Source organism: Kwoniella dejecticola, chromosome 10 (genome assembly GCF_000512565.2).
Source record: "Kwoniella dejecticola CBS 10117 chromosome 10, complete sequence".
Taxonomy (NCBI): Eukaryota; Fungi; Basidiomycota; class Tremellomycetes; order Tremellales; family Cryptococcaceae; genus Kwoniella; species Kwoniella dejecticola.
This window is the reverse complement of record NC_089310.1, coordinates 1,182,360-1,194,549: the sequence shown is the minus strand read 5'-3', so window position 1 is coordinate 1,194,549 and position 12,190 is coordinate 1,182,360. Positions and strand designations below refer to the sequence as shown.

At 48.1% G+C, this 12,190-nt stretch overlaps 4 protein-coding genes across 4 annotated transcripts; 2 read left to right on the top strand and 2 right to left on the bottom strand.

Moving 5' to 3' along the window:
• Positions 1-283: 283 nt before the first annotated feature.
• I303_107981 (uncharacterized protein) lies at positions 284-2,074 on the top strand (the record flags this gene model as incomplete). Its single annotated transcript, XM_018411234.1, has 5 exons — positions 284-524; positions 603-985; positions 1,067-1,139; positions 1,212-1,696; positions 1,847-2,074. The coding sequence occupies 5 exons, from the start codon at positions 284-286 to the stop codon at positions 2,072-2,074; spliced, it is 1,410 nt and encodes a 469-aa protein (XP_018259902.1).
• A 221-nt stretch (positions 2,075-2,295) lies between these two features.
• On the bottom strand, positions 2,296-5,685 carry I303_107980 (uncharacterized protein; the record flags this gene model as incomplete). The annotated part of the gene is made up of 3 exons (XM_018411233.1): positions 2,296-4,834; positions 4,914-5,198; positions 5,357-5,685. 3 exons carry the CDS (start codon positions 5,683-5,685, stop codon positions 2,296-2,298), a joined length of 3,153 nt encoding a protein of 1,050 aa, XP_018259901.1.
• Positions 5,686-6,649: 964 nt separating this feature from the next.
• Positions 6,650-9,170, bottom strand: I303_107979 (uncharacterized protein; the record flags this gene model as incomplete). The annotated part of the gene is made up of 10 exons (XM_018411232.1): positions 6,650-6,812; positions 6,919-6,992; positions 7,089-7,272; positions 7,351-7,420; positions 7,479-7,544; positions 7,627-7,950; positions 8,027-8,766; positions 8,841-8,969; positions 9,041-9,057; positions 9,126-9,170. 10 exons carry the CDS (start codon positions 9,168-9,170, stop codon positions 6,650-6,652), a joined length of 1,812 nt encoding a protein of 603 aa, XP_018259900.1.
• A 501-nt stretch (positions 9,171-9,671) lies between these two features.
• On the top strand, positions 9,672-12,183 carry I303_107978 (uncharacterized protein; the record flags this gene model as incomplete). The annotated part of the gene is made up of 6 exons (XM_065969726.1): positions 9,672-9,814; positions 9,880-9,958; positions 10,029-10,363; positions 10,433-10,771; positions 10,872-11,650; positions 11,768-12,183. The coding sequence occupies 6 exons, from the start codon at positions 9,672-9,674 to the stop codon at positions 12,181-12,183; spliced, it is 2,091 nt and encodes a 696-aa protein (XP_065825798.1).
• Positions 12,184-12,190: the final 7 nt, after the last annotated feature.

The following is a 12,190-nucleotide window of genomic DNA, read 5'->3' as shown; positions in this document are numbered from 1 at the left end:
TGGAAGGGCGAGTCGAAATGAAGGTTGCACGACTAGATTCTTCCATCGAGTTACTTTTCAAAGTGGCCTTGCCACCTAATCTCGCAGGAAGATTATTCAGCCGTTTAAAGGTTTAACAGAGTGACCGAGTGGAGGGTATCACGTGATCTGCTTACAAAGTCATGCTGACTATTTATTTCGGAAAGCAGCTCAACGGGGAAGATGCCCAAGAAAGCTATAAAACTCAAAGCTTACATACATTTCCCCTTTACAAATCACAGTATAACAGACGAACAGAATCACGATGTCCAGTGAGCAACACCATGAAGAGCATGACCACGAAAATGAGCATGACGAAGGCCACCTAGGGGAAGAGGATATCGTGGAAGTTGTTGAAGATGAGGGAGACGAGCCCATGGATGACGAAGACGATAACGAGCAGTACGACGGGGAGATCGTCATTGGTGGGCCTGGGCCAGGGGAAGAAGACATGGTCATGACCGAGGACGGGGAGATGAGGGAAGATAATAGTTGGGGAGCTAGCTGTAAGTACGCTTTGACAATATTTCAGGCCTAAAAATCTCCTTGCTTATCAATCATTCAAAAAATGGTATGGATTGTAGCGCTACACGCAAATCAACAATCAGTGTTCACAGTCTCTTTGCACCCGTCGTTCCCGAATCCGCCATTAGCAGTCAGTGGAGGCGAAGATGATGCTGGATTCCTTTACTGTCCTATACCCAATGAGACTGAAGCCGAGCAAGCATCTGGATCTTCCTCCTCGTTCAACTCGGACAGTTTCCCGCCTACGAAATTGACGGGTCATTCCGACTCGGTGGTGGCTACTGGATGGAGCTTCGATGGGGAGATGGTGGCTACCGGAGGTATGGATGGTCGAGTACGAGTATGGAGACGGGTGAAGAAGGGTCCTGAAGATGAACAGACTGTGGAGGGTTGGAAGAATTGGGAGTTCTTGACTAGCTTAGAGACAGGAAGCGAGATTACGGTGAGCCATGAAACCGCTTAGCACCTGCAAAAGTCGGCCTGAGGGCTTTGCGCTGATCCAATATTCGTTCTTCTTCTGAAGTGGCTACAATGGCATCCCAAGGGCAATGTCTTAGCAGCTGGTTGTGAAGACGCTACCGTTTGGATGTGGAATCGTGAGTCGGTCGCATAAATGACCAAAAGGAAAGACAAGCTGCGTGACTGACTGACGAGATTGTCAATATCAGTGCCATCCGGAAACACCCTGACTGTACTCTCATCGCACACTCTCTCTTCTACCGCCGGAGTCTTCCCTCCTCCAGGCGGGAAATCTCTCTTGACCTCCTCGCTCGACTCTTCCTTAATCCTATGGGACCCCCGAACATCCGTACCAGTCTGGAAAACCTCTGTATTCACAGCTGCCAACTCCCCCGAACTTGATCCTGCAGAACACGGAATCACTTCTCTGGCGGTATCTCCTAATGGGCAGATTGCAGCTGTCGGCTCCGCAGCGGGTCAAGTCAAATTAGTGAATCTCACTAATGGGTCCACGTTGAATACTCTCGTGGGACATGCCCAAGGGGAAAGTATCGAGGCGCTTGTATTTGTGGATCTGTTGAATGGGGCTGCGGGCGGAGGGAAGGGTGTAGTAGTTGTTAGTGGAGCGACGGATGGGAAGGGTTTCGTTTGGGATGTACATACCGGTCGAGTGAGGGCGGAACTGCAACATGACGTGAGTCCAAGCATCTCTCTATCGTCTCTCGAATGCCTTGGAATGCACGAATTACAACCTGCTCGGCGGTTGGGTCTGTCAGAAGGGGTCAGGACACAATGAGATTGATGACAATAGATTGATGCTGACATGATGATATCACCACCGCAGGAACCAATCACCTCCATCGCTGCTCACCCTTCACCATTCTTACATCAAGTAACAACCGCCTCGGCCGATTCTACCCTCAAGACATGGGACATACGTACTGGCGCGTTGTTGGCCACTCATAAGGGTCATGCAGGCGTTGTCAATGGTGTGGCCGTTGCTCCGGTCGAAGGCGGTCAAGCTATTGTCAGTGCAGGTGACGAGGGCGTGAGCTTAGTTTGGAAATTGTAGATTACTCGTATAGATCGCAATTGTCCACTGTATGTGGGTGCCATACTCATAGATATAGAAACGCTACTACGTTGCTATTTATGCATAATCATGCTCGGGTCTACACAGGACTAGCAGAGTAATCGATTATTCAATCAGTCATTGTTCATCCTTTTAATCAATCATTCCGTCATTATTGAATTGTCCAGTACAATCCTCGTAGTTCTCTGAGCCACTGTACTCTACTCTACATCATCCTCGTGATCATCCTCATTGATCTTGTGCGACCCTATCAGACTTTCCCGCTGCCGCTGTTCCTCTGCTCCTGCTCCTGCTCCTGCTTCTGAATCAGTCCTTCGATTCCGATCGTTGTTTGGCCTATATAGACCCGTCGCCAAATCACTGACCCGCCTCGGAGTGCCGATGACCGAACTTGAGAAAGACCGTCCTACATTTCCAACCGTATGAAAGACATTCGAAGTTCTCCGAATGGGATCGAGGTGGAAGGTCGTAGTATTCGATGGTGCCGAATTCGGTATCGATTGAGCGAATCCGAATCCATATCCATATCCATTACCATTGCCGTACTCGTCGATAGATGGTGAAGGGGTATTTAGAGGCGATGAGATGGGTGATATCCCGAAGAAACTCTTGATTTGATTCTGATTCTGAGTGTTCGGGATAGAAACAGTTTTCAGATCTAGATTATCCCATATACTGTGATTTCTCTTTCCTTTCGATTGATCCTGAGAAACCGGGGATTCCGACATTGCCATACCGTCCATCTCATGTATCGCTCTCTTGATCGATGTCAAATCCAACTCGATGTTTTCGATCCGATCTCTCAACTTGTCCCAAGTGGTCCCTTCCGATTTGGCTTTCACATATTCTCTGATCTCGTCCATTATATCCTCTTTCGATTGTTTCTTCTGACCCACGTTCAATAGAGCTTCGAAACCCCTATACACACGCTCGTGATCCGCCAAAGCGATCTCGACGTCAACGCGCGCATCTTCGATGACCTCATGCAGTCCATCTAGGATAGTCAACAGGGTCGGATCGTGAGAGGGAGAAGAGTTGAAAGACGCCGAAGGGAGTTTTGAGATTGTCAGGAAATGCGATCTCTTGCTTGTACTCGCACTCGCACTCGTGCCTCTGGCTGTAGCTGTGGTTGTAGTTGTGGGCGTAGGGGAATTGGGGTCCAAAGTAGGTAGATCGTTCCGAAGAGTGGTCAGGGAGTGGGATAAATCGTGTAATGTCTTTTGAAGGGGTTCGTACCGCTTGTTCAGAGGCTCGAATAGGCTGGAAAGTTTGGTGAGAAGCGGTGAGGCTTCGACGGGCGGAGAAATCGGTGTCTCTGATGTCTCATCGGCGTCGGCGTTTTGTTCAGCCGTTATTTGGTCTGCTGCTTTATCGGTACCGTCTACATGGCGAGTCTCCGCATATGAGGTTGTATTCACTAGATCTTTAATTCGACCATTTTCAGCTGATATTGGTTGATCATCGGCAGTTCCATTGACGAGTTCAGATTCCTTAGCCTCTATTTGATCATGCCCATGCTCGTCAACATCGAACATGATATGTCCATCTTCATCCGAGTCTTCTCTATGGCTTCCCGCTCGAACACCGTCGACGGCATCTTGCGCGAGCCATTCGACTCGCTGCCGTTCAAGGTCCATCCTTTTCTCCGTTTCCATCTGCAGATCAGTGACTAGGGTAGTCACCAGTTCTTCAGCCAGTAGAATCCGCGCTAAAGATTCTTCTTCTGCATTCCTGGCTCCATCCCCGTTGACCACTGCGTTTCTATCACTGTTAAAATTCTTGACGAGATTGCCCATTCTTCGCCATGATCTAAATTTGTCATTCTCTATCCGACCATGGTTCGAACGTTCAGTTGTTATGGCGCTTGAGGTCGGAGCGATTGAATAGTCATTGGAAATGACTTCTATCCCCTCATCCAAAAGAGTTTCGAGGACGTCAGGTTCTAGCACAGGGCCTTCTATACTTTCTCTGAACCTCTTTACCTTGTTTAACCAATTCTCAATCCCCTTGGCCCGTATCTCTTGAGCAGAGATCATCTTCAGCCTCAATAGAATCTCTCTTCGTCTGCCTGTTGACTCGTTCAAGTAGTTCTCAAGAAGGTCGTTATAGGTCACTAGCAATTTACTATTCCGTTGTCGTTCCGATACTAGATCCTTCTTGTGATCTGCTAGTTCGTTTCGAAGGGAATTTGTGGTTGCCGTGGATCTCGCTCGGAGGTTGTTCAAATGAAGATGTATGGTCTGATGTGTCTTCTGAGTGAAGGTCATATATCGCTCTATCACTTTTGAAGCGCTCTCATCGTCTCTCAAAGCCCTGTCTCGAATATTCTCAGCTTCGACTCGAACTTCGATCTCTACGCCGAGCTGCTCAGCCAGAGTCTTGTTGGAATGCTCTAATTCCTCGACCTTGCATTCTAGCTCGTGGATATGTTTGTCCTTTGAGACGAGGAAAGAGGTGAAGTCAGTGAACAACTGCTGGACCCCCTTCTGGCCGATCAACAAATTGGAGATCACTTCTCCTGGGGTGGTCTCGGGTGATGTAAGGGCGGTCAAAGTGGAAGTATCGGTCAATGGTGGAGAGTCGACATTCAGTGAAGCCGCATCGGCGCTGTCGAGGGATGAACGTTGTAGAGAAGGAGTGTGGAATATGGATGAGGTGGTCTTGCTAGGATGGGAAGGAGGGACAGCGGTCGGATCAAGAGAATGCACGAGAGTAGAATATTCCGCTAAGGCAAGATCACTGCGAGACAGAAGCATTGGAATCAGTTGATGCGACCAGCCTCGCTTAGACACGGAGATGCGAAGTGCACGGTACTTACCAGAGCTTCTTCTGTTCTTCTAATTTCTTTCTCTCGCCCTTTTCCCACTCGAGCTCTTCCTCTCGATCATCCTCTATCCGCCTCAACTCATTTATCGTAGACCGATCCCCTTCTCTTTCCTTCGTCAGCCGCTCGATCTCCGCATTGGCTTTGGCAAGATCCAACTTCGTGGAGCTCAAGTCGGTCTCCGTCAAATCGAGTTTTGTAGACAACCGTCGATGCGCCAGGGAGAGTTCGGTAAGTGCGTTGGAAGCGGGTAAGGGTGTCGGCGGCTCGGGGTTTGTTCTAGAGGATGAAGCAGTCTCAGCTTCGATTTGACCATAGCGAACAGCGGGGACCATAGCGAACAGCAGGGACCATAGCGAACAGCGGGGCAGGAACAGTGATCATTTGAATAGCGGATAGGGAGTCATGAGCACCGAACAGGGCTAATCCAGACATACCTAAGCACTTCAACCTCTTTCTTCAACCCATCTCGTTCCCTCTCCCACCGACTTTCCTTCTCTTGCGCCAAAGTCAACTCCAGCCGTACCCCCTGAAGCTGTATCGAAGCTTGATGAGCTGCTTTCTGATATTGCGCCAATTGTTGTCTCAGAGAAGTCAATTCCGCTATCAGTGGATGCGAGGTCGGAAGAGGTGTAGTTGGTGGTGAGGGCAACGGTAGTTGTTGGGCCGAAGATGATGAGGAGGCAGCTGCTGCTGCGGAGGAGGAGGAAGAAGAAGACTTGAATTTTGATTTGATCTTGGGTGAAGATGGAAGAGAGAAGGACATCTTGCTGTTGCTCTTGCGGTTGGCCTTACGCTTACTGCTGTTGTTGCTCAGACAATCTTCCTCGTATCAGATCAGGGCAGCAGCGGGGTGATCCTTGAAGGCGGATTTGCGTGTAACAGTCAGGTCAAACTCGAAGGGCAAGCCGAGTCGACCTTGATCTGGGCCGAAGCCGGATCCGGACAGGTTCCTATTGCAAGATCACTTGTATAGTCCGCACGCAAGGTGTATTGATGTGTACGTTGGGATTCGCTCAGGTCGAAGGGATTGACAACGGTGTTGTACGAGAATCACAGGATCTTGCGATACCAGTCCCGGCGCGCATAGATCTTGAATCTCGCTCGTGATGTTATGCGTTGTCGAATCTGTCCGGGTAATTCAAGATTTGATCTAGTTAGTGTATATAGTCTATACGTCGGTAGAAAGCAGTTATAGACCGAAGTGGGGATGGGGAATGGGGAATTGAGCTCAACTGTCAACTGTCGACGCGGTCACTGCGAATGACTTTCTTTGGCTTTTGGCTTTTGTTTACTTATATTTCCGACGGAACGTAGCTAGCTCCCTTAAAACGAAGCTTCACTCTCGACTCATCTGCATACTTGAGGCAAGCAAGATGGGTTGAGCTGAGTTGGCCTCACAATGGGGTATATATGCATGATGAATAATAGTAGTAAGCGATGATTCACAAAAGATGAAATATGACAATATAACATCGAAAACAATCTTTCTGATCTAGATTGAATTATATTCTAAACCTTCCTAGCAAGTGTACGAGTACGCGTACGAGTACAGCAATGCCGGGTCTTTTGATGGACGCGGTGTCCATCCCAGATCTTCTGTCTTTCTCGCCTCATCCCCATTCATTCCTACGCCCCGAAACCCTCACCACATGCGTACAGACCATATATGATCCGCTGCACTGAAACTGAACTGTTCGTACACAGTAGAGAGAGAGAGAGATCTTCGCTTAATCCGTATCAACGAAGAAGTACGATCCAGCCGATTTCTGTTCTTTATCCTTGAGCGAATCCATCTTGTTGATACGTGGTCGGAAGTTGGTAGGATCCCTTCGGAAGGTGATATCGAGCGATTTCAAGAATTTGTTCATACCGGTTAACAAACCTTCGGGCCTATCAATAATGCGTCAAATGATCATTCATCAGCTTTCTACTTCACATTCATCGCAATGCCATGTCATGTCACGCATGAGAGGCTCAATGGAAACGTCAGACTCACTTGTTAGCGACTGATTCTTTACCTGGAGTACCTTCGAATAAGATGACTCGATCGGCAAGATAAGTAGCCATGATCTATACCCGATCATTGAAAAATGTCAGCACGGTCAATATGATCAAAGACTTCGCTGTCAAGAAATGTCAGGGAGACTAGGGAGACCTTGTACTCACGAAATCATGTTCAACAATGAAAGCAGTCCTCTTTGAACCCATGACGAATTTCTTGATGACCTTCGAAGCCAATATACGTTGTTCGGAATCCAAGTAGGCCGAGGGTTCATCGATAAGCAGTACATCGGCCGGTACACCCAACACTAAACAGATAGCGACTCTTTGCAACTCTCCTCCGGACAATCTAGGGGGAGAAAATCCCGTGACTGTCAGCTCAAGGCCGCAGAGCTCAAAGAGTGATGTCAGCGAAGGCGAAACTCACGTTTGCACATCCTGGTCCATGATAGGTTCAAGGTTCATCGGCTTAATGACATCACTGTTGAATTGCGGGTCTACAGCGCGACGTCAGCACCAAGCCCAACACAAGGGTCACAGGGGGCTAGGACGTACGCATGAACATAGCCTTGATTCTCTTCAGTAACAACATTCGGACGGAACCAGGGAATTTCGGGGAGACTAGCAGTCGGATTTCAGCATTGTAATTGTAATTTTCATTTGGACTGGGGTACGCTTGGACGGGGGAAAGACGGGAACGTACTGGTTTGAGGCTTCATAGATACCCTCAACTCAATCTTATCCTTGATATCATCCGGGTCCATCTTTCCTCCTAAGAGCTGCACCAAAGTGGTCTTCCCCATACCGTTCTCACCCAATAACACGACGATTTCCGAGTCCGAGAAAGATCCCGACTTGACGGTCAACTTGAAGTTACCCAACGTCTTAGTCATGTCTGGATAATGGTACGACTTCATCTTGGGCGCGAGTGTCTCATCCACTGTCTCTGCGATTTTGAAAGTGAGGGATTCGTCTCTGAATCGAAGATTCTCCGTCGGGATCATACCATCAAGGAAGATGTTGATACCTGAGGCGTCGTGGAGGCAAGATCAGTGAATGTCTTTTTGGGAAGAGTGAGACACGATGCGAGGGAGCAGACTCACCTTCTCTGACAGAATACGGCATAGTGACTACACCATAAGTACCTGGCACACCGTACAACACACAAATGAAGTCTGACAAGTAATCTAATGTCGCCAAATCGTGCTCTACCACAATGACGTAGTTTGTCGAAGTAACCAGTCCTCTGATCACCTTGGCCGCGGCGATACGCTGACGAATATCGAGATACGAGGAAGGCTCGTCGAACATGTAAATGTCCGCTGAACGTACACCGGCAATAGCAATGGCGAATCTCTGAAGCTCTCCTCCTGAGAGTTGACCGACTTCTCTATCTTGGAGATGACTCAATTCTAAATCCTCTTCCAGTTGTTTCCTGTTGGGTAACTCTGATTGACGGTCAAACATTTTTCCTACGGTCATATTAGGGACCTTTATCGATCGGGGGATCTGGTCTACATATTGAGGTTTCGTCACTGCCTTGATATCATCCTCCAACACTTTGGTGAAGAAGTTTTGCAATTCTGAACCTCTGAAATACTTGAGGATCTCTTGCCATTCTGGTGGATCGTCATATCGACCTAAATTCGGCTTCAATTTACCGGACAAAACCTTCAGAGCAGTCGATTTTCCGATACCATTGGTTCCTACTAGACCGAGGACTTGACCTGGTCGAGGAGTGGGCAGACGATGTAGCTTGAAGGCGTTGGCGTTGTATCGATGAGTGACGTGGGATTGCAAGTTGGTAGGTAAATTGAGAATTTGGATAGCTTCGAAAGGACACCTATAAAATAGGACGGCTTAATCAGTGAGGACGAACATTGCTTCCATCTTTGTTGTTGACGGTGACAAGCTCACTTCTTCACACAAATACCACACCCGATACACAGTTCTTCCGAGATGAACGCCTTCTTGTCCGTTGGGTTGACCTCGATACACAATTTACCCATCTTCACCACAGGACACGATCGTTTACATTCTTGTCGACTATCAAAGGAGTTTGAGGTCAGCTTCAGAGTCCCGAACGGAACGATGATGACGAGCGGGCAGAATCTTACCATTTCTTGGGCTTGCACTATATACGTGGACGAGATCGAGCGTCAGTATCCTCTGTGTCTATTGCGAAGCATAGTGGTGACCCACCTTGTCGTCAGAGACGATAGCGACACGAGTCAATTTATCAGACATCCTGATTTCTGTCTTTTCCTCTTGTCTCCCTTTCTATGCTGAGTGTTCTGGTCTTCAGAGGGCTTTTAGCTGTTTGCTCTTCGCGAATGCTTGTATCTATGTATTCGAGGTACAAGGCTGAGGCGATGCCTATCTTAAGTATGCTGTGATGATTCAGTGGAATAGTCTTTAGGTTATTTGACAATCCAAATTATATCTGCCGGTGACGTCTGGAGGCGAAAAACCAACAATTTTTGCATGAGGACGAAAAAACCTCTTTGTTCCCTCATGCGTATTTCGGTCACGCGCCTAAATCAGCCAACCAATGAGAATCAACACAATTGACTCTGTTAGGCTCACTCCAAGCATAGCTTATGCTCCTCGAAGCGTGCCTGACATGGAGACGCGTTTGGTTTCATGTCGCGGAGGCGATTGTGTCATGTTCTCAAATTGCTCATCTTGAATGCTCTCATCACTGCCAGATCTTGCTGATCTTGACCGGCTTGACAGGATGCTGACAACATGACCAGTATCCTACTTGCTCCTCCTCCTGTCGCTGGCCCGAGTCGACTGGGTTCTTTGCCCTTCACTCTGGATTTATCATGTCCCCTGAATTTACCTTCGAAATCCCTAAACGGTGGGACAGGTTGGCCATACCCTACAGCGTGAGCTCACATCACATCCTACTCTGGATCAATCGTCGATGAATCTGAATGTGTCCCCTGAACAGTGGACCCAGTACGGCTCTTCAAGAGTCCAGTGAGGTCTTCGTTCGGCGTAGATACTATGAAGCGTTATATCTCTCAGAGGCAGGTCTCTTCCTTCGCCTTGCCTCTTGGCTCTTTATTTGCATTCACGAGCTGACTATTCATCTTATAGATTTTATCGCCTTTATCAGGATTGACCGCCGACCTCTTCCGTCTCTTCACCTCGCAAAAGCAAGACGATCAACAGTCTTCGCGCCCGTCGCCTGTTTTTGCGGATTCGATTAAATGGCTTCTACTGTCATTACCTAAAATCGAGCTTCGACACAGGAAGATCATCTTACCAATCTTGACTTCTTCTCAATCCGCCGAGTCAGCCGAACACATGAGCGCGATCGAAATAAGCGTCATCAAGCTCGCTCTGGACTTGCGAACAGGAAGTAGACAAGCCGTCGATGAAGGGATTATACCTTCGCCCAAGAAAATAAGCGACGAGCTGGAGAAACGAGAGTGCGTAAAAGAACGAAACGTACTTTCCTTGCAGTCGCGATTCATGCTGATTGTCTTGATCATGAACAGGACACTTATACAGATAATCCTCTTATTGCTGTATATCACTCATGCTCCGCCGAGTCAAGCCGAAGCCAGTAAAAAGCGAAAACGATCGAAATCATCCCGACGCAACTTTGACGCAGACAGTAACGATGCCGCCGCTGCTGCTATCGATCCTATAGAAGATCCGAAAACGGCGCTGGAACTTCTGGTTGATAGATTGAGTGTCTGGCAAGCTGTCTCAGAGCTGGGTCTTGCATTAGGCGATCCTGCACAGGATAAACGAGTAAAAGGCAAGAGCAAGGCGGAGGAAAATCCTATAGCTAACATGCTGGGAAAATTCTGGAAATCGGTCATCTTACCCTTGTAAGTCAGCGACTGGCTCATCTGCTCGTCGCGTATGGGCAGGAGACCGGCCACAGAGGTATGCTGATATCTGATATTCATGCCTTTGATCATTGAACAGTTTCATGAGTAAACAACCAGACTTCTGCTCATTATTCCATCAGAAAGTATTCGGTCATCCCATACCGCCCAAATTACTTCCCACTTCTCTCCCCGGCGGCCCTCACTCTCATAGTCAAAACCATAATCAGAATCAGAGTCAGAATCAGACGAAGAAACCTCGGAAACCCAAATTGACCCATCCGATCCTGAGCAAAAGCTCCGACTCGCTCTTACCGCCCCCACCCATCCCTCGAGATCGACCACGGTCCGTATCAGGGGATAGCGTGAGCAGTAACAGAAGACCAATTTCGAGAGCTGGCTCAGAGGTCTCTTCTTTCTCGCGGAATTCTCCTCCTAGGGACGAAGGTAGTTTGAGCATGAGAAGGAGTTTATCAAGGACTAGCACGACCAATGATGCTATCAGTGCATTTAGGAGATCGAGGTCGAAATCGATCGATCCGAACCCGAACTCAAACCCGAACCCGAATCTGAATGCATTTTCGAATTCTTCGTTAACGGTATCGAAGAATGATAAATTTTCTAGAAGTGCTTCGAGCACGCTAGGATTAAGTGGTAATGGGAAGAAAAGTTTGACGAGGAACCAGAGTAGCGGAAGGGATTTGTTCAAAGGCCGAGAAGTCGGATTGATCCGTCGGACTGCATCAAGAAAACTAGAGAGGGAAGATAGCTTGTCGCAATCGCAACACCAATTGCAAAATGGACGATCTGGCTTATTGGGAAGAAAGACCAGTGGTGGGGGAAATGGGAAAGAGACTGTTAGGAGGGGATCAATGGATGGTACGTTTCATTCCTTGCCTCTTTCCTTGTCTTGAAATACACGATAGTGTCAGGAAGGCATAAGAGCTGATTGGGGTGGATTGCATTTTCGTATTTGTATTTGTTGATTTTCGATAGAATCGCAAAAACAACATACGTTGATATTAGCTACCCCTTCCAAACCGCGCCATCAACCACAATCTCAATCGCAATCGCAGTTCCAGTCACAATCACAGTCCCAATCACAGTTCTTCAGACCATCACAGTCACTCTCTTGGATACCTCCTACGCCTATCAGAGAAGAACCTTCCTCGGCACCTAGACCGACGTACGTAGCTGAAACTCCAATGACGACGCGTATTGCGCATACGGATGTACTCCCTCTTGGAGGCCTGGCGGTCCACGGTTCAGATGAAGATCAAGGGATGGATTCGGATGATCCCCTTGGAGAACTTTGGGAATTGACCGATGAAGAAGGAGATGATGATGGTGCTGGTGCTGGTGCGGGTGCTCGTAATGGGAGGAATATGGTCCCTGAGACTCCGGTGAAGTAAGTGAAGC